Genomic DNA, 27,585 nt, shown 5'->3' on the forward strand with positions numbered 1-27,585 from the left:
TCAAAATGCCCACGTGGGGCGGCCACAGCTCACCCTTGTGTGCCTGTGTCCCGTTTCTGCTGTCCCCTTTCCCAAGGACGTACCCTGCCCTAACCTCACCCTGATCTGGCGACTCCTCCAGTGGCCCATCCTATGTTCACCAGCTGGGTCCTCATCTCCTCCGCCACACAGGCTGCTGCTCTGTCCCCCAGCAGATGTCTCCCTGTCTCTGGGGTGCCCATGACCCCTGGGAAGTGCTGTGCATAGTTCTGTGAGTGAGGTTGACTTGTTGTTTTATACTTAGAATTGTTTCTTTCTCCTGAAGTTAGATTTTTCTCCTCTGATGACTAGGATTCTATTTTATTTATTTATTTTTATTTTCCACGACCTATTATAGCACATAGCACCTAACAGGTCCTCAGGAAGTATTTACCAACAGATTGCATGAAGTGAGCCCGTTCTTCCTCCCTCTCTCCTTCCCTCCCTTTCCCACCCTTTCACTGGAAACTCACAGTCACTAAATATGCCATGAAGTCGCTGCCTTTTGCCTTTGCCTGTGTTTTCCCCTCTGCCTGGCATCTGCTCACATCCTTTCTGGCAGCTGCCCTCTCATCTGTCAGGACCCAGTTTGGGTGGCAACACTCCTGCTGAGGCCCCTGCCCCCCTCATCACCCCAGCCCAAGAGGACAGAACACTGCTGCCCCCCTCATCACCCCAGCCCAAGAGGACAGAACACTGCTGCCCGCCTCATCACCCCAGCCCAAGAGGACAGAACACTGCTGCCCACCTCATCACCCCAGCCCAAGACGACAGAACACTGCTGCCCCCCCCCCATCACCCCAGCCCAAGGGGACAGAACACTGCTGCTCCTGGGGCTGTAGTGGGTCTACAAGTTCCCTCCTCCTATGGCCCCTTGTCTTAGCGGACTTGGGAGGCTCAGAGGCTCCAGCCCTGTCTTATTGCTGTTTGCAGGTCCAGAAATCTTGGCATATGACAGTTGCCTGGTAAACTGCCTTGAATTCATTGAGTGGAACACAATATGGTGTGCTGTGGCACCTGATGGCCAGCCTGGAGGAAGGGGTACTTTTTTCTCATTGTCATGGAGGTCCCATTGGCTCTTCAAGCATCTCTCCCAAGCATCTAGGAGAGGTGCTTATTTCTCATTCTCACAAAGGCTCTTTGTGGACTAGCACAGGAGGCCTGCCTAGGGCTTGGATGAAAAATGAGCATAGAGAGAAGAGGTTAAGGGAAGCAAGCTCAAGAGTGGGCTCAGAGAAAAGAATCTGGGGGAGTCAATGAGATGGCAGGCAAGGAACGGTCTCCATTTGATGCTGATGTTTGTGCAGAATGACTACTTTATACCGTACAGAAGGAGCACACTCTCTTCTTGTGGTAGGTCCCAGAAACTTCTACTTGGGGGTACATGAGGCCCAGCTGGGATTGGGCACAGAAGGTCATGGCTCTGCACCTGACCCTCACCTTAGGGGTCAGGAGAGAGCCAAGGACACGAGTGATGGGTTAGGGAGGACTCAGGCACCATGGAGTGCTGTGGCCATCCTTCCATAGAGGAGAGGTACAGGTGGCGAGGCAGGCACCAGGCAGCCGCCGACAGGGTCAGGAACCAAGGCAGGTCCAGGAAACAGAGGCCAAAATAGCAGCAGGAACCTCAGGCTTAGCAGACCACTGACTCTTCTGGAAGTCTTTTAGACGCTCTGTGGTGGGGCAGGGACAAGTCCTTGGTGTTTGGCCATGGTGAAGTGTGCAGTTAGGGTAGGTGAGTCGTGCTTTCTTAACATGGGGGTAAGGAAGGAGGGTAGAGTTTCAGCAGCTCCTGTTTCTTGAGCACTTGCTATGTGCCAGATGTGGTTTGAACTGTTTACATGGGAGCTCGTTGGGTCCTCCCAGCAAAGTCCTATGCAGCAGGCACTATTGTTTTTTTTTGCAGATAAAGAAACTGAGGCAAGAAAGGTTTAGTAAGTTATAGAGCTAGGTATTGAGCCAGGGCCTAACCTCTTAATAAAAGTTAGTTAGAGGCTGTTACTTGAGTGCTCACAGGTCGGCTGGCAATGTGTTTGGAACCCAATGTAATGTCATTAGATGCTGCCTAAATCTTGTGAAGAGGGGATTTCCATTTGATAGGTAAGAAAATTGAGAAGTTATCATCAGCCCGAGATGAAACAAGGGTATAGGGAGTGGTGGGACCCAGTAAGTTCAGATTTATGTGACTTCTGATGCTATGCTCAGTGATAGATCTCTTCTTGAGGATAAAAGTTTGAGAATTGAATGGGACTAGATGACTATTAGGGTTCCTCGAAAACCCTGAGATTTCTTTTTTTGAGGGGTACCTTTTTGTGTTAGCAGATTTAAAGAGCTGGCCATTGTATTTGATGGTAGCTGAGTAAGCCTTTTGAATTGGAGTATCATCAACTATTACTAGATTTAGAATGGGTATATTTTGCTAAGTAAGATCTTAAAGTTTTTCTTTTAAACTTAGGATAGCTTTTCAAATTTCAAACTATTCTTTTTCAGTAAGCTGAAGACATTTAACCTTTTGTCATAGGCTTAAAGCAGTCATTAAACAGGGTCATTTCAATGCAACTTTTTAAACCTAACTCCCCTCCCTTTTTCTCTTTAATTATCATCAGTGGCTTCATTTGAGCTTACCTAGGATGCATTTGAGACTATAAAGCTGCTTTCTTAAAACTTAGCAATGTTGGCTGAGACAAACCAACTGTAGAATCTCATGCTTTCATAAAGAAGGTTGCAAGACATTCATTCACAGTTGCTCCATTATTGTGTGTGATGAGCCATTGGCATCAAACCTGCTTGGGTTGCTATCAGTTTTTCTTTTGAGAGCTGGTGACTTGAAATTTAAAACACACATGGGCTCAAGGGTATTGGAGGGACATGGCAGAAAGTCCTTCTGCTGCCTAGTGATTGAGAGTGATGGGGTCCTAACTCTGTGTAAGGATAGCTCTTCGACACAGCTCACCTCAGTCCCCTTTACCTAGGTTTAAGTTGTTAGCATTTTGCTGTATTTGCTCCATCTCTTTTTTCCCTGAAGTATTCAAAAGTGAATTACAGACATCATGACATTTAGTTCCTAAATACTTCAGCCCAAACCTCTAAAAAACAAGAACATATTTCTATATAACTGTAGTACTGTTCTCACAAAATTAAGACTAATTGCCTAATGGACTCTATTACCTGATCCATTATCTGAACTTCCCCAGCTGACCTTAAAGTGCCTTTTACAGCTGGACTGTTTAAAACAGGATTCAATTGAGAATTCTGTATTGCATTTAATCGGTGGGTCTATTAAGACTCTCTTAACCTAGAATAGTGATAAAAGCTTTTTACTCTTGGTCTCTTTGCAAACTGGGGACCCCCAGCCAGCAACACCCCACCTGGGTCTCACTCTACCATGCTGGGGTGCCCCAGCTCACCTGTGTTATAGCTTTTACCTGTGTTCAGTGGCTCCCGAGTTCTTGCATGGCACCCAAGAAGAATGAGGATATGCTGGACATTGAGGGTGAGGAGGGCAGAGTAGAATTTTACTGAGCAATGGAATAGCTCTTGGTGGAGAGGGGCTGCAGTCAGGTGCTTCTCTCCTTCCCGTGTGGCTGGGCCCAGGGCTTTTTATGGGCTCAGAATAGGGGAGGGGCAGGCTGCAGGTAGTATTGGAAAAGGCAACATTTGATTCATTAAAAGGCATTGTTCAGAAAGAATCAATCAGGAAAGGGTGGGCAGACAGGAACAGAAGTTCTCGCTCTGGGTCGTGGGTTTCATCCGGGACCAGCAGTCCAGTCTTTCAGCCTTCAGGCTGTTTTTGGCTTGAAGGTGGGGTTTCACCGGGGACCCGCCCCTATCTGCCCAGGCATTTGGCTGCTTCCTATCACTATCAATAGTCCCTCCCCTTCAATGACTTGTAGGAAGGTTGTTTCGCTTACCACATTACATCGTGTCCTGGTGGCATCATCAATGAATGAACATGTTCTTTTCCCCATGTTTCTTGTATGTACTGTGTATTAGAAGTTGGACTAAAGGCTTGATCAAATTTGAGGCAGGAATGGGTGAGGCTACGTGCGACTGGAGGGACACAATGACTGGTTCTGTCATAATCAGTGATTGAAATTGATCCCTGGGTAAATGTGGGGGCAGTCTCATCCCTCCACTATCAAAAATTAACATTTTTTTTCCCCAGGTGACCAGCAAGTAATGAGGGGAGGGGCTGTTTTGGTACTGTATACCTGCAAATTTTAAATATTGATTTACTTTACTTCCAAAGGATTGGAAATTTTGTTTTTTTCTTTCTTTGCCCTTCTTTGAAAACATTGTACAAAGTAAATCTCCTCCTTTTACTAATGGAGAAGCTTCTGAAAGAGGCTGAACATACGTTGAAGTACCTTTGCTCAACTGTAAGCCCTTCTGGATCAGAGGTCAGACCAAAGTTTGCAGACAGTTGGTCCCTGTGGACCAGACTGAATCCACACATGAGTTTATTTGGCCTGTGGAGCACTGAAACAAAAAAATACAAATCCTGAGCCAACGTTTGGGAGATCCCATATTATAATACAAATCCAGATTTCCAGGTTTCTGGAAGGTCTTGGCAATCTAGCCACACTGGGCCTGCATCTGTGCAAGGCTGCATGGCTAGAGGTGTGTGCTGGGCACACCCATTAGGTGGGACTGCGCCTTTCTGGCCACTAGGGACCATACACCTCCTGTTGTTTTCATGGGGCTGGTTTCCCTTGCTGACACGTGGCCATGAGGTCCCTCGAGGTACAGGCCGGCATTTGGACTTGTCCTCTGCACTGTTTCTTTGTTAGCATTTATAACTGACTTCTCCTCTTCCTCCCCCATTGAGGAGCAGCACCTTACTCTGTGCAGAGTCTGTCTGTGATCTGCAGGCTCTTTGCAGAGCTACATTTCCCTCCGGAGGCCTTGCTGAGCAGCCTTCGCTGTCTAGGGCGTTGCTGAGAATCACAACATCAACACTAATGGCCCTTGGGCCAAAAAGTGTTTGTCTTAAAATCCCTGCACCAAATAGCTTGTGCAATTACTCCTGTGAGAGCCCCAGAGGATCTAACTCTTAGGCTGTTTGTTCTAGCTGTATTCCTTCCCACCCCCCAAACCGAAATGACATTAAAGGATAGTAACTCCCTCCCGCAAATATAGATAAAAACCTCTTTACTCCCTAACAACCACACAACTATTTACATTTTTGTGTTTACCTCCTAGTCTTTAAGTATATGAATGCGTGCAACGTCCTTTAAAAATATGTCAATCCTAGCCTCCACACCACCCAGCCCACCAGGTTTCCCAGAGGGAAGCATTGGAAATGGCAGATGGGTAAATGCACAGAGCTGGCAAATCTCCATTCTGCGGGAGGCTTGCTGTGCAATATAGCCATCGCCACAATAATGGATCTTCCTAATGATCCGGAATCACTGAGCAAAGACTGTGCCATGTTCAGTATACACTAAGTGAGCATGCAGGGAATATATGATCAGTTTACAAACATTTCCACATAAGCTTTTTTCTCTCTCCCACTCCAGTTTTGGTAAATAAAAGAGCAAACTAGACTGCTTTCTCTCTCTCTCTCACTCTCCCCCTGTGTCCCTCCCTCTTCCTCTCTGTCCCTGTCCCTCTCTCCTGCCTCCCTCATTCACTCTGTCGTCCTCTCTCGCTCCTCCTCCTCCTTCCTTCCTTGCTTCATTTCCCCCCTCATCTCTTTCTTCCTCACCCTTTTTAAAAAGAGACAGGAGTCTTGCTCTGTTGCACAGGTTAGAGTGCAGTGGTGCAATCATAGCTCACTGTAACCTCAAACTCCTGAGCTCAAGCAGTCCTCCTGCCTCAGCCTCCCCAGTAGCTGGGAGTACAGGCACACTACCATGCCCAGCTAATTTTTAAAAATTTTTATAGAGGTGTTGTCTTGCTGTGTTGCCCAGGTGGGTCTCAAACTCCTGACCTCAAGTGACCCTCCCGCCTTGGCCTCTCAAAGTGCTGGAATTACAGGTGCAAACCACTGTGTCCAGCCAGGCAGGTCACCTTTCTGTACCATTCCCTGATGTTGTGAGATTAGTGAGAGTCCCTACTGTGGAACCTTGTTCACGTTGCCCTGACTCCTGATGCATGGATATTTGCTGTTACCAAAGACACCTCTGCTTTACCAAATGTTTTGACAGAGTGGAAGGAAAACTACAAGACTTCTTGCCCTCGTTTTCTTCAGTCTAGAATGATGCTGGGGTCACTGAGTCTGTAGGGCAGAGAATCTGATGTGTTTTTTAGGAAGCGGAAGGTGTCTGACACATAGATGTTTGACAAATTTTGTTAATCTGGTCAGAGTGCAGCCTGAGAAAATTAAATTAAAAAGCTGCTGAGGAGTGCTGGGGTCGCATTTTGACATAGATACAAAGGCACCAATAGGGCCAAAAGTATGAGGCCAGTCCTAGGGCTGGTGAAGTTTGGATCCCCTGCCTGACATTGTGTCCTGAGCCCCTGGCCCCTTCCTGCACCTACCTCTCCCTGAGCCGCCGGCCCCTCCTCATTCCTTCCTCTCCTTTATCTTCCGCTGTCTTTGCCTGTGCCCCCACGCCCGTGCCCTGAATCTGGAGTCTTTGTCTTAATGCATTCTGTTTGTCTCACTGTCTTCCTCTGTTTTCCTTTTCTTGCGGGGAGGAAGGGTAGAAAGAGTGTAAGAAGCTCAAGTATGAGGAAGGGAAGGTTGCCAACTTGAGATGAGTCAGAAATGAAAGCAGTTCTGAATGTGTAAGACAATGAGGAAAATATTTATTTTACAAAAATTGAACTACCAACCAAGCCTTCAGGAACACAGCCAGAAGGTGCTGTTTAGGGAGAGGTGTGCATTAGGATGCTGGAGCGTGGCTGCCGGCGTCCCCACCCCAGGAGGAAGGGACTCGTTTCTCTGAACCTTGTTAATGGTTCTCCCCATTGTAGACAGGACTGGCTCTCCACCCCATCCTCAGTGGGTGCAGCTTTGGGGAGGCCGTGAGGCTGGTGATCTTGGGGCCTCCTATGCATCTGTGTTATTGAAGGTAACAATGTCCCTTCTACCCAAAAGTCATGCTTTTAAAAATGCACAATCTTGAATCCATTTGGGAAACATCTTTGGAACTCCAGAATGTTGTCTTTCTCAGATATGTATTGCCAATGTTGTATTACTTCATTTGCTAAGAAACATTGTCATCGACTTTATAAAATTATTGAATAATTCTATTTGGGGGAGAAGCCTGGAAGCTAAGATTTTAAAGGTTATTTATAAGTTAAGTGAACTGGCAAATTCTTAAATGGTAAATAAAACCTTTCCTACATGCTATAGGTAGTTATCTAAATCAGGGCCTAACAAGCTTTTTTATTTATTTTCCTGTAAAAAGCCAGATACTAAGTAGTTGAGGCTTTGCAGGACTTATGGTCTCTGACATAGCACTAAAGCAGCCTTGGGCAATACATAAACAAAGGGGCATGTGTGTGAGCTGATGGTCCACGGGCTGCAGTCTGCCAACCTCTGATGTTATAAGCCATTGATTTTCTACAACATATATATTTAGAACTGGGAGTGTCAGTGTTATTTTGTCATGGTTTCCAGATTAAACTCTTTCATATTGCTGCTGGTTGGTCAATGACAGACTAATTCTGCTAGTATTGACTTTCTGGGCCAGGGAATGGGGTTCCTAGATAGTGCAGTAGCTTTTTATTTATTTTCTTTTCCATTCAAGGGCAACATGCTTAAAATACAGCATATGAAGCTTTTGGATATCCACTATAAATTTTAAGGTCTAAAAATGAATGCAATTGTGAAATGTTTTTGCCTTAGAGAAAATGCTCTCACTGCTTTGTGTTATAAATACATGAAAAATAATGATGAATTAAATGCATACAAGCAGATGCAGACATAATTTAGATTAGTGTATTGCAATTAAAATATTGCCCACTTTCGCTACGGAATATTCGTTGGACTTATGACCTTAGTGTAAGTAATGTTTAATAAGGAATCTGCAATGTGTAACTCCTCCGTAAATTATTAAAAGGATTGGCATTCCTACTGTATAATATCAACACAAAGGATAGAAAATATGCCTGGATTCTTAATGAATGTGTGCTAACATTCCTTCTGGCATAGGAATGTGTAGTAAATACACTTCAAGGGTTGTTCGCATTTTTATCCGTCATTGTTATAGGCAGGTTATTGTGTGTCTCCTATTGAAGAACTGATTGATCATTGTTTTAAGCTTCTGTGACTTTTAGATGCTTAAAACTAGGCATTCGTGGTAGGAAAGTAGAGAAACATTTGGAAGAAATACTGCGTTTCAAGTTTGGGAGTGGCTGGTAGAAAAATCAAACTAGGCTAGTCTTACAGCTTTATCGCAGTTTTGTTTTTTTTCCTAGTAGGAAAATGATAGTATTGGTTGTATATTAAAACACTCTCTCTGATACTGACTTGAATCACGTGGGAGTTCATTGAGAACAGGTATTTTAACTTGGTTAGGTGATTTTAAACATTATTTAGCAAATCTGGAAAACAAAAGAGAAATTTTCAAATATCTTTCTTCCACGGTGGTGTACAGGCTCTCTGCAGTGTGATTTCATCTTCTCTTATTATTGCATATGTAGTCAAGCCATCATGTTCTTGAAGTGAGACTTCAACCACTAGTGGGGCCGTATAATTCAGGATCTTTTGTTTGTCCTTACATAGTTTCTTGGCCTGGAATGTCAAAATATCAGAAACTGTTCTTTCTCTGGAATCATCTGTCTCCGTGATGGCCTCGCCATCTGTACAGTCATCCAAGCTAGGGACCAAAGAGTCGTCCTTTACTCTCTCATCCTTCCGGCTGCTGTGTCTGGCTTTCAGTGTTTGTGTAGAGCAGGGGTCTCCAACTCCTGTGGCGTGTTAGGAAGTGGGCCGCACAGCAGGAGGTGAGCCATGGGTAGGCGGGCGAAACTTCTTCTGTTTACAGCCGCTCCCCATCATTCGCATTGCTGCCTGAGCTCCGCTGCCTCTCAGATCAGCCACCAGCATTAGATTCTCATAGGAGCGTGAACCCTATTGTGAAACTTTGCATGTGAGGGATCTAGGTTGCACACTCCTTATGAGAATCTAACGCCTGATGATCCATCACTGTCCCCCATCACCCCTAGATGGGACCATCTAGTTGCAGGAAAACAAGCTCGGGGCACCTACTGATTCTATATTATGAAGAGTTGTATAATTATTTCATCATCTATTACAATGTAATAATAATAGAAATAAAGTGCACCATAAATGTAATGCCCTTGAATCATCTCCAAACCATCCACCCCACTCCTCCAACCCCCGAACCAGCCTGGAGAAAAATTGTCTTCCACAAAACCAGTCCCTGGTGCCAAAAAAGTTGGGGACCGCTGGTGTAGAGGACTCCTCAAGCAGCGTCCATATCTGCCCTACTCTCTCTATCCCTCCACCTAGGTATAGAATTCTGTCTCTAAGACACAGACAGACCATGTTCCTGCCTGGGCAAACACTTCGGTGACTGTGCATTGCTCTGGGTGAACGGGGGCACAGAGGTCTTTGTGACGCCCTGCAACGCATCCCTCTCCGAGCCGCGGTGCGCTCTTCCTCCTCTGTGCCTTGCCGAACCACCCCCTTCTCCCTCTTTGCACAACTGCCTTGCTCTCTCCTTTCTCAGGCCAGTGCTGCTGATCTGTCTGTGTGACCCGGGTGCACAGTCCTTGGCTCTGTGCCTGGCCCTGTGCAGGTCTCTGTGGTGGCACTTAGCACATGGCGCTAAGATTCTCCCTGATAGGCCTTCAGCGCCGCAAGGGCCAGCACCGAGTCCTGCACATCCTGCTCTAGTCCCACATCGGCCCAGGGGCGTTGAGCTAAGGACAGCTCCCTACCCCCTTTCTGTGCTTGGCCGACTCCAGCGCCCGTTCTTCTGCCCCTCCTTGGCTCTGCCTCCCCACCCCTTGGCTGAATCTCTCCTCCTTTCGTGCTTGTTCTCCAGGTGACTTATTCAGGCCCATATTTTCATTACCCTTGCATTTCATTAATTTTCTCATTTATTTTATTCTGTAGGTTTAAGACATTCTTTAAAACATGCAGGTTCTGAATTTTAATAATATGAAAGTCCTCTGTGAGTGCCCATCACATTGCTTTTCTGTCCTCCCTACATTAAAGTTAGTACTGATGCCTTTATGTTTAAGGAAAGCCTCCTGCAGAGGGGCTCTGCCCATGTAAGTTCATTAGAAGGCAGGTGTACAGCCTCTGTCACCTGAAGACCTCTTAACTGTCTATTCCTTCTCTGGTCTATCGAGGTGTATTGGGGGGGTTACAGCACCCTCTGGTGGCCATATTGTCAGGTGCATTTTTGTTCTAGCCAAATAAAATGATAACATAAATCGAATAGTCGATTGGAGTTCTTTTTCAGAGGACATCGTTAATTCACATTTTGTGTGTTTCAGCGGGTATTTAAGCCATTCTCGAATAGTGACACTTATGCAGAGGAGAGAATGATTTTATTTAAGTAATTTCTACTTTTTACATAGCTAGTTTTAAAGTAGATAATACATAGTCTTAAACTTTATTTCCCCTTTATTTCTTTCTTTTCTGTTAGAGAATTTCTTAAACTTGTAGAATTATCCAAATAAAATGCCAGTCACTAAAAAGGAATAATTAACCAATAATGGGAAAAAATTAAATTCTTCAAATGAAGAGTACTGTATTCATTTCATATGGTCCCAGAGATAAAATGTTTAGGATTCATTTTTAGTTTTAAATGTTTATGAATCAGAGCTTCAACACTCTTCCAGGTTTCTTTAAGAAAGGAATTTGTCTATCTACGGATTAATTAATTAGCAGAGCCTCTCTGTGTCACCAAGACTGGAGTGCAGTGGTGTGGCTGTAGCTCACTACAGCCTTGAACTCCTGGGCTCAGGCAACCTTCCCACGTTAGACTCCCAAATAGCTAGACCATGGCGCATGCAACCATGCCCAGCTAATTTTTTTTTTCAATTTTTCTGTAGATACAGGGATCTCGCTATATTGCCCAGGCTGGTCTTGAACTCCTGAAGGCCTCAAGCGATCCTCCTGTCGTGGCCTAAGAAAGGAATTCCTCATATAGAAAAATATTGTTATATAAATAGTTGCCTATATCCATGCTGTTTATGGTAACAGCTAAGGTTCATCTCAAAAGTATTTGTATTTGGCTTTGGAATAAAAAGAAATTTCCCCTTTCATAGGGTTCTGAGATTGTAGGAGTTTTTAGTATTTCAAAAAGTTAATGGAACAATCTGTGATGTGAAAGAGACTCAGAAGAGGCTAGAGAGGTCTTTAACACATTTTTTTTTGTATTGTCATCCCTTCCCTATAGCTAACTTTGTAGATGGCATTGTTTTTCAGACTGATGATTGTGACCCTCAACCATGGCAGCAACAATTTTTAATTTAAATTTTTTAAAATGCAAGGTTGGGTGATTTTCTCTCTGGATGCTTGAGTTTTGTTTTTGATAAAAATTCTACCAGGGGCAGGGGAAAGAGTCCATGAAGTCTTGGTGCAAGAAACCTGGGCAGATTGCCTAAGTGGATATGCATAGCAAAGAACTGAAAACAGAGTAGGGGGTGCTGAACACACCCACAGAGGAAAATGCGGGGCGGGGGGTGAATGCATCTGCTCATTTTGTAATAAAGTCCTTCCTTTCCTTTAACATCTCTTAATGTTACAAATACTAACAAAAACCACGCATGTCTTCAGTGGGACAGAAAATGAGGGAGGCATTTAGGGAGAAAAAAGTGTCAGTTGAGATGATGTTAAAATAAAGTTTATTTTCTTTGCAGTTGCAGACATTAAGATTTATTCTCTGGGCTGTTAGGACAGTTCCTGCAGCTCTCTGTGGTGACCTGAGCATTGATACCTTTTTTTTTTTTTTTTTTTGAGATGGAATCTTGCTCTGTCTCCCAGGCTGGAGTGCAGAGGCGCAACCTCAGTTCACTGCAACCTCAGCCTCCCAGGTAGCTGGGACTACAGGCGCCTGCCACCACACCCAGCTAATTTTTGTATTTTTAGTAGAGATGGAGTTTCACCATGTTGCCCAGAGTGGTCTCAAACTCCTGTCCTCAAGTGATCTACCCACCTTGGCCTCCCAAAGTGCTGGGATTACAGGCGTGAGCCACTGCGCCTGGCCTGTGCCTTGGTTTCTCAGATATTTCTGCTCCTGTAGTGTTTTATGCACTATGCAGGGAGGTCCTGACTGCTCAGAGCTTAAATTCTGCATTCCTTTATTTTAAGTGTTTGGCCAACTGCAGAGGAAGGTACCTTGAAAGATACTCTCTTTTCTCCCTCACTGCTGGGTCCCCTGTCATAGGAGACCTGGCCTGAGGAGGCTTCTTCCTGGTAACCTGGGTTGTCACTGGGACCACATCTTCCCATAAGAATAATGCTTCAGGTTGTATGGGAGAAGCGTCTGACAGCAGTAACTTCAGCACACCCTGAGAATGGCCCTTATGGCAGACACACCGGACAGCAGTCACTGAAGAAATGAGGGTTGCCCCATGGAGGTTGCTGGGAGGAGGGTGCACAGTGTGTATAAGCTGCATGCTTTTTACAAGCAGTTGAAGTTCTGCTGTCCAGCCCAGAGCCACTGGGCCACCCTATAAATAAGTTCCTCCAAGTAAACCCTGTGCCTTGTTTGTTAGCTCTGGGTCTCTTCTTTGGCCTCTTCAACTTGGTGCTGTCCCTGTTGAAGTTAATACGGGTTTGGCACAACACAGGAGTAGACGGTTACCTGTACTCTGCCAGCTGTCGTTGCTACAAACATTTGCCCAGAGAGTGGCATTCGTGCCGGTTCTTAAAGTGTTTCTTGAGCTGCACATTCACAGGCCATGTCCTCTTTCAACCTGCCCTCTGGCTAGGTAGAACAAACACTCTTCACCTGGGCTCTGAGCCAGCTGCTCACCTGCAGCACCCCCCCTCCTTGGAGATAGCTTTTCATGTTGCATCTTACCGAGTTGATTGAGTATTCACTTCGAAGCTCCATGCTGCACGCACGGGCCTGTAAATAGCTTTTTCGTGCACTTGTGGGTGTCATTTCAGATCGCTTCATCGGATTTCAGTTACCCAAGTTTTTACTTGGTTCACCGTAAGTTTGCAAAAAAGACTTTTTGTTATCCTGAACATTGCAGGTGGAAACATGATTAATTTTGAATTATTTTTGTTTAACTTCTACCCTCTTTCCTATTTACAGCCTATTTTGTTTATTTTAACTTCCGCTGTTAAGACTTCTAAGGCCAGGCACAGTGGCTCACACCTGTAATCCCAGCACTTTGGGAGGCCAGGGCGGGCGGATCATGAGGTCAGGAGATCAAGGCCATCCTGGCTAACATGGTGAAACCCCCATCTCTACTAAAAATACAGAAAATTAGCCAGGCGTGGTGGCAGGTGCCTGTAGTCCCAGCTACTCAGGAGGCTGAGGCAGGAGAATGGCGAGAACCTGGGAGGTGGAGGTTGCAGTGACCCGAGATTGCGCCCCATTACTTAAAGGAAGCGGGCTTGTGTTTTGTGGCCTTAAGGATGTAAGCTGTTGGTAGGAGGGAATGAGGGTGTCCTGGTAGAGGTGTCTGGCTTTAGTGTCACCATTCTTTTAGGAATTGCCATGTTGTGGGGTCACGTCTTGTAGGAGAAACGTTCTGAAGTCATAGGATTCTCTACCCTCCTCTCCAGCTCTTGGTTTCAACCAGCAGCCTGCTTGGTGTGGTTTTGAAATGGAGCAGAGATGGTTTTGATGAGCCTCGCTGGAGGCGCTGCTGAGATTACCCAGAGGCCTTGCTGGGCACCTGGAGTCAATCATGCTGGGCACTAGCATCAGTCATCTTAGGAGGTAGGGATTATTATCCTACTTCCTAAGCCATCCCTGGAGTGGTGGCTTGGAGAAGTTTTCCAGAGAAACTGAGTCAGTTCATAAAGTTTCTGTAAAGGATTAGCACAATGTAGTCCAGAAATGTTTGTTCATGAAGTCTTGGTTTTTGGGTTTAAGAAAGTGTTCTCCTGTCTGGGCTTGGTGGCTCACGCTTGTAATCCCAGCACTTTGGGAGGCTGAGGCAGGCGGATCACGTGGTCAGGAGATCGAGACCATCCTGGCTAACACGGTGAAACCCCATCTCTACTAAAAATACAAAAAATTAGCCAGGTGTGGTGGTGGGCGCCTGTAGTCCCAGCTACTTGGGAGGCTGAGGCAGGAGAATGGCGTGAACGCAGGAGGTGGAGCTTGCAGGGAGCCGAGATGGCACCACTGCACTCCAGCCTGGGCGACAGAGCGAGACTTCCGTCTCAAAAACAAAAAAAAAAGAAAAGAAAAGAAAGTCCTGCTCACCCTTTTTCCCAAACAGGACCTAACCCTGCGAGGGAGGGTGAATTAGGCCATTTGTTTACAGTTTCATCAGCACCAGGCATGCACGGCGTTAGTCATGGTCCTTGCTCTCAAGGCACTGTACTTGTAGCAGCAGTATGGTGCAAATGTGCAGTTGAACAGTGGGCACAGGTTCCTGGTTAGCATTTAGTGCCACAGGAGTGACAGGGAGGTCTTAATTGTGATCGGACCGTGGGAGCTGGATTACCCCAGACTGTAGCTCACTTCCCTGTAAGCTTTTGGTAGGGAGCTTGGAATTAGCACCATTAGTAGAAACAGATTTCAAAGGGAATGGTACCTGTTCCGTATGAAACACTTTAAAACTCCCGATGTCCACACGTCTTTAAAAAAGAGGCTTAAAGCAGTTTCATTTCATCAACCCGAAATTGGAGAAGCTATGAATGACCAGACTGATGAATATGTCTTAAAATATATGTATATTATATAAAGTGTAAAAACAGACAAGCAGGAACATACTGCCAGTTTCTATCACAGCTACCCTTAAACTATCATTGGAAGGCAATTAAGTGGGTACAACCTCTAGCTATTTGGAAATATGTATAAAAATGACAAATGCCTGGTTGGGTGCTGTGGCTCACGCCTGTAATCCCAACACTTCGGGAGGCCTAGGCGGGTGGATCACCTGAGGTCAGGAGTTCGAGACCAGCCTGGCCAACATAGTGAAACCCCATCTCTACTAAAAATACAAAATTAGCCGGGTGTGGTGGTGCATGCCTGTAATCCCGGCTACTCGGGAGGCTGAGGCAGGAGAATCGCCTGAACCCAGGAGGCAGAGGTTGCAGTGAGCCAAGATCACGCCATTGCACTCCAGGCTGGGCAAAAAGAGCAAAACTCTGTCTCAAAAAAAAAAAAATTAAAATTAAAATTAAGTAAAATAAAATGATGAATGCCGGTACTCTTAGACCCAGCACTCCCAGTTCTGCCAGTTCATGCGGCAGATACATATGCACACGTACAGAGAAGGATGCAACAGATACATATGCACACACGTACAGAGAAGGATACATATGCACACACATACAGAGAAGGATACGTATGCACACGCGCACAGAGAAGGATACATATGCATACGCACACAGAGAAGGATACATATGCACACGCACACAGAGAAGGATACATATGCACACGCACACAGAGAAGGATGCACAAGAACATGCATTCCCTAGTTGACAGAGTCACAGATTAGAAACAACAGAAAAGGGTCCATTAAACAACAGTTTGAACCTGTGTTGAGACATCAGCATCCCTTCTCCTTCTCTCCCCCACTCCCTCTGCCCTCTGCAGGTTTTATTCTCAGCCTGATTTTCTCCATTGGATGTCAGCCCTAGGCTGGCATTTGCAGAGAGAGATGGTGGCTCCTGCAGAGCTTACGGCCTGTATTTTATTGGGCTGTGTTGAGTTACCCCTGATGTGAGCAGGAGAATGGGATGTTCTGTAAATTGGCCTCTAGCCCATCGTGAATTCATATTTTTTTTATAATGTGTGAGTCACACTCCCTTCTGTCTTCATTTCCTTTTCACACTCCCAGCAGATCATTCTCTCTATTCTGATTGGCATTTTATACATGAAGCTGCAGAGGCTGAGACCTACTGTATTTTGAGACACTGTAGCTTTATATGGCATAATTAAATCGTAGTCATCAATCACTCTTAGGAGGTAAGGATTATTATTGGCATTTTCCAGATAAGAGAAATGGAGGATGAGAAAGATTAGGCATCTTGCTGAAGTCACAGCAGACTTAAGTGCCGGAGTTGGAGCTGCATTCCGGTATGCTTGCATAGACTCTCTTCTCATGCTCACTGCACGCCAGTCACCTGGTATGCTGAGGCCCTGCCTCCAGGCCTTCTGATTCAGCTGGTCTGCAGCCCTGGCATTTCCAGCTCCTCAGGTGATTGGAATGAAAGCCAGAGCTGGGAGCCACTGGTCTACACCACCAGTAAATGATCGGGTTCTCACTTGATCATTTAATTAAGAATCTTGGTTTTCTGCTTTCAGTCTGAGAACTCTTGTTCATGCTCTCAGGCATGTCTTCACGCAGGAAAGTGATCTTTGAAATTAATAGGTGCTTGGAAAGCCTTTAAGCAGCAGGCAGTGGAGAAGGCCACTCAGTAGGAAGGGCCGGGCATGAAGCCTAGTGCACAGGCTTTTCAAGACCCCACGGAGGGTCTTCAGAAAAATGGGTTTCCTTTGTCTCTGTGGCTTCCAGTCTTTGTTGGCCAGCAGTTGTCTGCTTCAAATGAGCTGGCTCTAGAGGGGCCTGGAGAACCCAGAAAAACTTTGTGACAACCTGACAAGTATGTGTTAATCTTCTGGGCATTGGCTTTCTGCACTTATTGCTCACTGAATCACTGAACCAGGCAGGTGGGGGACTGGAGGGCAGGGAATGGGTAAGAAGGGCAGCCTTTGGAAGGAAAATCAGCAGAGGGCAGGGACCGGGGAAGAAGGAGTAAGAAGGGAAACCCTTTTCTTAGGTTCTTATAAATCAGAAGAGCAATAAAGAAAAAATTTAAATCTAAAAAATACATGATTAGGATTTAAATCCAGTATGCTTCACTACATATAAACCTTTGACTTAATATTTTCTGTAGTAGATGAAAATAGGACTTTTTTTGTTTCCCTTCTCTTCACATGGTATTGAGTTTTTTTGTGTTCTGAATACATGTTAAGATTAATTATGAAAATCAAATTACCAGATACTTGAAATATAAAATTAGTAATATTCAAAGACGATTAAATGCACGATTTCCTTTTCTCATAAAAAAAGAAGCAGATGGAAATTGTATTCTGAAAGCAAATATGGAAATCACATTAAAAATCAGAAAATCCTTACCACCGCCCCCCACCCCCATGTGCATTTCATTTCTCTTTGGTCTGAGTTCAAGGGAGAGAGAATATGAATGTGCTGCTAGCTCAGGAAGCTTCAGTTCTAACTTTCTAAAGAGCTGGGAATGTGCTTGAGTCTCTGTTATCTCTTGTTTGCATTTTTCGCTACTTTGCCTCCATTTAATCCAGGGAAAACTTCATGGTAGGGATGTGAGATGTATTTTGAGGGCTAAAAGAAAGGAGTTTGAACAAAAGCAGGACAGTGTTCAGAATGTGGAAGCAAAGAGTCCTTCCAAGGGGATGTGCGGCCAAGGCCTCTGTTGAGCGATAGTCCAGCTGAGACCAGGACCTGTGCCTGATGCCCAGGCCAACCCACAGGATGGTCCTCCAGCACCTCATTTCTCCTTTCATCAGACACCTCTTCACTGGCCTACTGGGAGAAAACGGAGATGAGTGAAAATGTGCATACAGAATGTAGGGCTCAAAGGGACCCTAGCACCAGTGGTTCTCAAGCCTGTCCCAGCATTAGCGTCACCTGGGAGCTCCAAAAACATATTGTTGCCAAGACTCAGTCCAAAGCAAGTGACTTCCTTGGCCTGGAGTGAGATGTGGGTGGCCAGGGTCAGGAACCACCGAGTGGGTCCACCTCTGCAGACTGGGAAACAGAGTCTGGGAGGCTGCTTGTTCCCTCAAGGACCTGAAGTTACATGGGGAGGCAGGACTAGGCTTGGGGCTCCTAATTCTGTCCTGGCCTGTATTCCAGTGTGCCGTGGGGCACGTCCAATTTGAATCTGGCCCCAGTACACTCTCAAGCCCTGTGTTGCTCTGGTCCCACAGCTTCTGCCCTTGACTTTCCATATAACAGCACATTGGTGGCCAGGGCTTTGCACTAACCTACCTGCCTCCAACATTGTTTTTGAATAATGGAAGCTAAGCAGATGCATATTAATGCCTGCATTATGGAGAAGACTGTCTCTTCACAAGTAATCTGTAGTTGTTAGTCTTGAAAGTGGGTTAATTCATTGTCTTTGTAGAGAAAATGATTGCATGGCCTAATAGTCTTCCAGTTAGTCTGTGTGGCAAGGTAGAAGCCAGGAGCGGATTCTTAGCTCCTGTTGAGTGCTGCTGTCCTGAATCAGAGATCTTCTCTCCCGGGCCACTTTGTCATGAGCAGGATTTTGAACCAAGACCTTTTCTTCACCTGTCTCGGGTGCCCTCACCGTGGGCTTTGTGATCCCCTGACAGCTCCAAAAGCCTTTATCCTCATCCAATATCTGGTGAACAGCTGACACCTCCTGGGAATCTTTGAAATTGTTCTCTAAAGAAACCATTCTGCTGCAAGTACCTATTTTTAGACTTTATAAAGCCCACGTCAGGTTGTCGCTGCCTTTCTCTCTGCCTGCTAAGCCTGCTGTTTGAAAGGCAGCAACAGGATCTTTTGTCTTTAAAAGTTCAGCCCCAACTGGTGCATTCCCCACTTGAACTCCATAGCCCTAGTGTGCTCTGGGGTACGTCTCTTCCAAAACCCAAACCACAGGCAGTGACCTTTACACCCCAGGAGTTGAAATAATACACCTGGAGGAAGAAAATAACTTACAAACAATGAGCCTAGAGTATAAATGGCTATGTTTTAAAACCCTCGATTTTCCTTGGGCGTATTTAACCTGTACAGCTAGACTGTTGTGAGTTTTGGGCTCTCTAGGGGGCTGTCCAAGTTCAGAACAAGTGCATCTTCTGGCAGCCAGCTTAAGGAGTTAGCAGCCCTCAAGTCCAATAACGAACGTGTAAATCAGAATTCAGGTGTGTTGAGGTGGGGCCTTGCACACATCCTGGTCAGCCCGGGGTGATTTCCTCTCTGGCCAGTGGTTTTGGCTTTTTTCTTCACATGAACTTGTCTGTTGTAGCTGATGGTCACTGAGTGACTTCAGAGGTAGTGATAGCTCATAGTGAAGCCCGTGACCCACAGCGGTGGGCACACCTCGATCCCTTCTCCTTTTCCTCCATCCCCACCTTTCTCTCCTTACTTCATGCCTTCCTCTTTCCACATTGGGTCATCCAGCAGAAGTCAAGTATCTTCTATTTCATATCTTTATTGAATAAGAGTTTTACGATCCATGTTATTGAAGTAGGTAAATGGAATCTCTTATGTGGAATTCTCTAAAAAAGAATCAAAACTCCAGTCAAACCAAACCAAGTATTCCAAATCATTTTTAGGGAAAAAAGATATAATTAGAAAAGACTGGAGAGGGTATGCAAACTATTAACATTATGTTAGGGTGGTAGGAGTATAAGTTATATTTGCTTTTTCTGAATTTCTAAATTTTCTTCAATTAACATATTGTTCAAAGTATCAAATACATAGAAGGAAGAGTGTGCGTGCCTGTTATCTAGCAAACACACTTCATGCAAAGAAACTCTCCTAAGGAAGTATTGAAGTTATATTTTATCCTTATCTATCCAAAGAGAGTGTGCGTGTGTCATATACCTAAAGAATTAGTTATTAAGATGAAGCATTGCTTATAATGAAAAAGTTGAAGCACCCTAAATTAGCTTAATAATGGTATATCTTTATAATGGAATAGTATAAAGCCATTAGAAATGATGTTGCAGTTAAGTATTTAATGTTATGGAAACATTTTATAACATAGAATGAAAAGTAAATTGTAGATTGGTTTGTATAATTTGATCTCATCTTAGGAAACACATAATACAGAAATATAGATGAAGGTCTGAAAGGGTATTAATGCCCTAATGTATTAGTAGCATTACCTCAGAGAAGCAGGCTCATGAGTGTTTATTTTCTTTTCTTCTAACTAAGTATGTATATGTGTAAGTGTGTCTGTATACAGTATATGTACATACACTTTTCTTGTGAAGAATCTGTATTGCATTTACTACTGGAAGGGTTTATTTTAGATTTAGATATTAAAGTTACCTCTTTGAGTGAGAACCTATGATTCATACTTCTTAGCTTATCTTTTACCTCCATTATTTAAATCTGTCTTTTTCTGCCATCAAATAGAAGATGTAACAGTGATAAAAAGGCTGGGTATGGTGGCTTACACCTAAAATCCCAGCACTTTAGGAGGCCAGGGGTTCGAGACCATCCTGAACATAGCGAGTGACGTAGTGAGACCCCATACCTACAGATTTTTAAAAGGTTAACCAGACGTGGTGGTGTGTGCCTGTAGCCCCAGCTACTCAGGAAGCTGAGGCGGGAGGATTGCTTGAGCCCAGGAGGTCAAGGCTGCAGTGAGTCATGAATACACCACTGCCCTTCAGCCTGGGTGGCAGAGTGAGACTCTGTCTCTAAAAGTATAATATTTTAAGAAAGAAAAAAACTAGTGATAAAAAGAACTTATAACAAACTGATTTTTAAGTGGACTGTTGATAATTATAATGGCTGAGATTTTTAATTGCCATTTGTATCAATGAATAACCACCCTGTCACCACATTTTCTGGTGTGTTTGGTGTGTCTGGTTCCTATAGGAGAGACAGTAATGCTATTTGACATGCTTTATTGCTGATTAGAAGCCTAATCTCTGTAATGGGAAGCTCAGTAATGAAGCTTGTTCAGAATTGTGTTACAGTCGGTTAATGAAGCTCTGAGATCAAGGGCCTGGCTTTTGATGGCCCCTATTTCAGAATCCAGAGGTTTGTTTCTATTTATTTGGGTTTTGCAGGTAAGTTCCCTGGACTGAGGTGATCTGAAGGTTAGCTCTGCTATAATAGGTAAATTGCTAAGAAAAACATTGGCCTTGGTATGTACAATTTAAAATTTTATTGGTGAGATAGTCTTCTTACAAAACAATCAAGTTAAGCTAGAACTTGGTGTATAACCAGCATATATACTCCTGCCACCCTCAGTGTGTAGCCAAAGTTCTAAATTGCATGCACAGATAACAGGCATATAATTGGTGATTTCAGAAAAGTTATACCTGGTGGGCAGTGAGAGGCGAGCCCTGATCTGGGAAACCCCAGTGCTTCAAGGGGAAGCAATCTGGGAAACTCCAATGCTGGGATTGGGATTCAATCTGGGAAACCCCATTGCTGACAAGGTACATGGTACAAGCTTGATAAAAACTTGCTTAATGTCACACTTGTAATCCCAACACTTTGGGAGGCTGAGGCAGCTGGATTACTTGAGTTCAGGAGTTCGAGACCAGTCTGGGTAACACGGTGAAACTCCATCTCTACAAAAAATACAAAAATTAGCCTGGTGTGGTGGCATGCACCTGTAGTCCCAGCTGCTCGGGAGGCTGAGGTGGGAGAATAGCTTGAATACAAGAGTTGGAGGTTGCAGTGAGCTGAGATTGCACCATTGCACTCCAGCCTGAGCTACAGAAAATAATAATAATTTTAAAAAACTTAATGATGATAGCATTTGAGTTGGCTTTTCAATCCTGGTTTCCTAAATATGTGAGCCTGGACCATTAAACTGTGTGACAAGGAGCTGTCATCTTAACATACAGACATTAAATGCATTGTTCAAGATCAGAAATGATTTCTTGGTTCTGAGGCACTATTGACTGTGTGTAAGGTGCCATCGTTAATTTGTTAACAAGGGGAGACAGTGGCAGGGAAGTTCCTTTTGCCTGTCTTGTGATAGGCTTCCTATTTTCTCAAAGGTTAAGATATTAAATTGTCTTAAGCAAAGAAGGTATTTAAGGGCATCATCAGGGTTAGTTCTCAGGTCTCCTGACTCCTAGCTTCTCTAGTTTAGTGATTCACGTTAGCCTTTCAACAGTTTACCACTCACTTTAATGGTTTTTCCTAGCTGTCTTGACATGCTTTTCACTGCTTACATGGTTGGTTTCCTACCTAGCTGAATGCAGGCATCTGTGCTGTCTGCTGGGTTCGCTGGTGGTGATGCAGCCCACAGGTACCTGTCTCTTTCTTTCAGGGGAGTTCAGCAACCATCTATTTATGTCGAAAGGCACTGTACTGGGAAATGAAGAACACGGAGTTCTAGGCCTCCAGGAATTTATCATCACTTGCTAATTTGAGCTGAGCCTGGCACTTGAACATAGGCCATAGATTTCCAGATGTGAAAAAAGAAAGAAAGAAAGAAAAGGATCCTTTAATGTATAGACTTGTCTTTCTGCCTGCTTTCTTCACTTCTGATCATTTTAAACAATTGATATCGTAGTTTGATGTGATCATGTTCCAACACAGCACAACAGCCTGTATGGTTTGGGGCATGCACCTGTGGCAGTTGCAAAGGTTTTTACAGTGAAGTGGCTAAGAGGAGAGTAAGACCAGTGCATAGGGTGTGGATGAGGTCAGATGTGAGACTATTTCTTGATTTGAGTCATTTTATTTAGGAGCTATTTCTTTGGAATACTTTATATATGAGAATGTACATCTGATTGGAAGACAGAAGGTACTGAAATTTACCTCTTGAATTATTCTGGTATAAAATTAAACTAAATACCAATCATATACTTAATTTCACAGACTTGCAAATAATATACTGGGGTAACAGAAGTAAGAGACAGGACCTTTTATGTGGTATGAAGTTCTGTGATAATTCCTATCTTCCTTTGTACCTAAAAGAGGCACTCTCTCCTGTCATACTGCAAACAGATGCCACTACTACGTGTAGACATATTTGCCAGCTGTGGCACAGCTGGTCACCCAGCCCTCATCACAGCTGCCTGTAAAACCCAGATTTATTCTCTTCCCCTAGATCTTTTTTAGAAATTACTGGTATCATTTTAGAGAGTATCCAACTTACACACACCACTTAAATAATGAATTTTCCAATTTCTTCTTTTTCCACGGCCTTCACGTCATCTGGTAAATATTCCCCTCAGGTTGGCATCTGCTTCTGAGACCCTGCTGGACCTAGATATATTCACCAGAGATGGGTGAAGGCTTCGGAAGAGTGAAGTGGTTAAGAACATTTCTTCCGCTATCTCCTGCTCATTGTTTTTGACCTCTCTGATTTCCAATATATTCTCTACTCCAGCCACACAGCTTGCCTGAACAGCTAAGTCTTGCTCACCGCTCAGGGACCAGCTCAAAGGCTGTCCCTTTTTTAATTTATTTCCTGGGTCTTCTCCTGGCCTCTTCCCTGCACTCGGTGGAGATGCCTGCCCCATGGTTTTCAGTAGCATTGGCTCTTAGCTGTTCCGTTCTGGGGAAGGATTGGTTGTTTTCCTTTTCTCCATGTGTGTTGTGAATTTCATTCTGTGTCACTGCATCACGCAAGGTGGGTAGGGAAGAGAACTTTTACGCTCCCCGCTGTCATTAGTGGCCTGATTACGAGTCTGTGGGAAAGAATGAAGGTTGGAAAGAAGATCTGGTGGGAAAGAACAAGAGTTGTCCTTGAGCAGCCAAACTAAGCTGTGAGAATGTTAATGTAATAAAGCAGGAATTCTAATGGGCTGCCTGCTACAGAGGAGATGGGAGATGGTGTAGGGCTCATGACTGTAAAAGCAGGAGCCACCAGCAGATGGTGATGCGGCCTCTTGGCCCAGGTGGGACTCTGCATCTCCCCCTCCCATGGACAGTCACTTGATAAGTGTTGGGCCGGTCACCCATGCCCTGGTCGTTCTTATCTTATCGAAGAGTGCTAATATAAGTAAGCTGTAAATTCCCATTGTAAGAAATAATTGCCTTTTAAAAGGGAGCATTCAAGAAAAAAAGACCTTTTGGCTCAATAAAGCCTTTATTTTCCTCAACACTCTTGGCTCTTAAAAGGGGCCTGTTCTTGGCCTTGAAGTGGGAATTTACACAGAACTTTAAACAGAAGAAACCCCCTCTGCCTTGGGCTGCAACTTGTTGTCCCTGGCAGGGTTTGGGCTGTGGGGTCATGGGATCTGTTTGTTTGACCATTGTATGCAAAAATGATTTTAAAATTGGCCTCCCTAATCTGTTGGAGACATTAGTTAAAAAAAAAATGAGAGTAAAGAGGAAAATATTTTGCTATTGGGTATGCACTGGATCCATTTTTAAACTGAGAGAAGGTGAAAGGGGTGACTGGTTGATTTCGGATAATACTTTTAGAGCCACGGGGAACTGTGAAAGACAAGAAAATGTAAAAAAAAAAGCACATTGATTGCAGGACCGGTGGTCCAAAAGCAGCACGTGAAAGAGGTTTCAAGGCTGTTTCTACAAACAAGAATGCCAAAGGTGGCATAGGACAAGAAGCTTGCTGGATGTCACGAAGCTAGTGGAGATGGGATCCAAAGCTAGTTTTGGCTGATGAAAATACAGGCTCATGCCCTGTATGTGAGGACAGTGGGACAGTAATTTAAATAGAAGTATCTAGAGGAGTTTCCTTATTGCCTTGAATATATTTCTTTTTAACATTGCTATGGACATTTAGGAAAAGATGCCACTGATATTCCAAAAGGGGCATTCCATACACCTGAGAGGGATCCCTGAGGCTCCAGGGTCACCTGGGCCAAGCCAGGTATACACACGTCTCATGGCAAGTTGGCTGTTATCATAACTTCCCTGGTGTTGTTTTGTTGCAAGGGCAGCATTGTGGGGCTGTGGTTTGAATTGCTTTTTTGTGTCTCTTGAATACATGAAGTTCCTCCTATAGTCATTGGCTCTGCTGCCTCTGATGAGGCACTTCCGTGTTCCCCACATTTGAATTTGCTCCCGATTCGAGAGAGGCAGGCATCCGCGGCAGCAGCTTCCAACCCAGACAGGCTTAAGCTGCTCGAGGGTGCCCGGGTGGGTGGCTGCACAGGGCCCTACCTGGGCGGGAGCGGCTGCAGAGCCCTGTCCACGCGGTGCCTCCCCAGCACGGCACCTCCCACTCCAGGCTGTTGGTTACCTGGCCGGGAGCTGGCGGAGACCAGGATTTCTCCTCGCCGCCGTTGCTGTTGTTAGGGGAAACAGACCATCTGCATCTAGACCTGCCTCTCTCTCCGCTCCCCACTTCAGACGAGCTCTTCCTGCCTGGAATCTGGTAAGTGCCACCGAAGGTTCCGTTCCCTTTATTACTCGATTAGTGCCCACAGCATCAGGAGAAGGTTCTCTTACCGTGAATCCATTAGCTTTAACCCAAATGTGCAGGATTAGGGGGATTATTTGAACTTGCTTGCTTTCTTTTTAAAATGTCCATTAGACATTTTTTGCATGCTTCAAAATCAAAGGGCGGCACAGTGAAAACATTTTAATTATTTATGTATTTAACCTGTATCATCTTGTTTCTAACCTCTTTTCTTCAGGGTGGTGCAGTCAAAAATTACACAGATATTGCTCTGGTGCCTCTTCCCCCTTTTATGAATAAATTACTGCATTTGTCATCACTGTGTTCCTGAAATGTCAAAAATAGACACTGTAAAGGAATCTTGTCATGCAGAGTTCAGAAATTTTCAAATTTCTGAGTTCAAAACCTCAGGTGAAGCGAGGACAGATCTTTTATTTAAAATTTGATTCTTTGTAGGCTTCACTGTGAAATAAGTTCAATTTAGAGCATAGCTAATGCAATCAGCCAGCTCGTGATGGGACAACATACTTCTCTATTGTTTTAGATTCACCTCCTGGGATACACACACTTTCTCATTTGTTTTATAACCTTTACAGGAAATACCTGGGGATGAGTCACATGACCCCTAACTTGAGTTTTTACATGTATTCACCCAGATTAAATGATTTTGCTCTTATATGGATAAACGTGCAGTTAGGAACTTTAAAAAATTGTAAGTGAGGTGCCTAATCATTCCTCATTGTCTTTTACTGCATTCTTCAGCCCTCAAACATACAAACTGTTATTCCCTTTAAGAGAAAATAAAACTGGCACTTATGTTTTCCTTTACTTTAAGTTAAAGACTACCCATGTTATGTGCCATTAAAAAAGATGTAGAAATTAATCTGTCTTTTTCTTTGACCTAATCTTACTAGCAGGGATATTGGGGCTCTACTTTTCTGTTCTCTCTTTCTCTCTCTCTCTTTTTTTTTTTTTTTTTTAACATCAGCCACAGGTAATACTCTCCGGTAAACATATAACTTGAGGAAAATTGAATTAGGTTAATGCTGGAATAGAAAACCAGGGCAGTGCCTGCTCTTTTTGGATAATTCTATATAAACAATGAGAAAGTCTCAGGCTGCCTTAGACAAAGGCTGAGACGGGAGCTCCTGATGATTTTTATGAGGGGGAAGAGGAGATGGTGAGGAGGAGGGCACCGAGCATGTGCAGCAACTTGAAGCATGTCAGAAAGAACATTTGCCAGAAATCTTCAAAACCGTGGCGGTCGGTAATGTGTGAAATTGAACTTCTGACCCTGTTTGCTTGATGGCGACTTCTCGTTGCGCTTGAGAATTGTGTGGCATTGGGTCCCTGGATGTGGGAGGAACAGCAAAGTGGTTTAGTGAATAGAGAGGGAAGTGCCTTCCTTTTTGGGTGGGACTTGCCATGATAGAGCCTGGGCCATCACCTTAAAAGGAGATGTTTCTGTTGAGAGATGGAAAATTGGCAAGACAGATGCCATAAACCTTAACCTGTTTATAATTCCTTACCTGTAAGCTGCTTTGCACGCAAGGTGATGGTTCTACCTCATAAGGGACAAGGAAGAACAGCACATAAACCTGACTGAATGGAGTGTGGCTGTGGGTGGGAGCAGCTTTACAAGAAGGAAACGGGGCCCCCTCCTGAGACGCCCCCGTTTGCTTCTGCTCCTTCCTTGCCATTGACGTGCCCTTCTCCTGAAATTACCCACACCTGTGTTTGGCAACAAGAGGCTGCCCCTTGATCCAGATGCATTTTTCAACTTGCGAACTCTCACCTCTTGCCAAGGGACCCAAGTACCTGGTTAATGATCTTTAATGTAAATGATCCTTTGCCTTAATTAACATTGAGCTGGGTTAGTATGCACAGGCCGAGCTCCGTGGTCCTCCCATGTGATCCCTTCCCTGCCAGCCACCTGCCCACCTGTAGGAACTGGGCATGGCCAGTTTTCTCTTTATGTGCTCTCTTTGCCTTAGATGGAATTTGGGCTGAGACCGATGAGGTGGAACCAAAGCTGTTCAGCAGAAGAGAGCAACCACAGAGCAGCCTGTTGGGTGGAGGGCTTGAGGGTTCCTAAAATCTGAGGACTTTCTGGTGAGCCTTTCCCCTGAGCCTGCTTGAGGGAAGGCGCTGCCCCACACACTCTCCAGTGGGTGGGGGTGGGGGTGGCAGCGGCTGATCAAAGGTTCTCACCTGCAAGTGATAACAGCCTGGGTCTCTTTGGCACCCACCTGCCTTCTTCACCTTTCTGCTCGGACACCCCTTGGCACCCCTACATAAAGGAAAGAGCTGTCTGGATGGCCTAGTAACTGTAGGATAGGTAAAGTTAGCCCTTTCTTCTGACCTAGATATGTGATGGTGGTATTTCTACATGTTTATGTCGAGACCTTTAC

At 44.6% G+C, this 27,585-nt stretch overlaps 2 protein-coding genes across 13 annotated transcripts in view; one reads left to right on the forward strand and one right to left on the reverse strand.

The window, feature by feature from the left end:
* Positions 1-27,585, forward strand: part of NEDD4L (NEDD4 like E3 ubiquitin protein ligase) — a 363,613-nt gene that overhangs the window by 131,648 nt on the left and 204,380 nt on the right. The window contains exon 1 of one of the 12 annotated variants that reach the window (XM_063795754.1): positions 25,066-25,150. The exons of the other annotated variants lie outside the window; for them this stretch is intronic. The gene's annotated coding sequence lies outside the window, so the exon portion shown is untranslated. Of the gene's footprint in view, positions 1-25,065; positions 25,151-27,585 lie in introns of those variants that run through there. 12 annotated transcript variants of the gene reach the window in all.
* On the reverse strand, positions 21,966-25,086 carry LOC101059067 (hypothetical protein). The gene is given in 2 exon segments (NM_001287841.1): positions 21,966-23,495; positions 24,937-25,086. A coding segment is annotated over 1 exon segment (327 nt). The 5' UTR covers positions 23,343-23,495; positions 24,937-25,086; the 3' UTR covers positions 21,966-23,015.

Source organism: Pan troglodytes, chromosome 17, assembly GCF_028858775.2.
Source record: "Pan troglodytes isolate AG18354 chromosome 17, NHGRI_mPanTro3-v2.0_pri, whole genome shotgun sequence".
NCBI classification, from domain to species: domain Eukaryota; kingdom Metazoa; phylum Chordata; class Mammalia; order Primates; family Hominidae; genus Pan; species Pan troglodytes.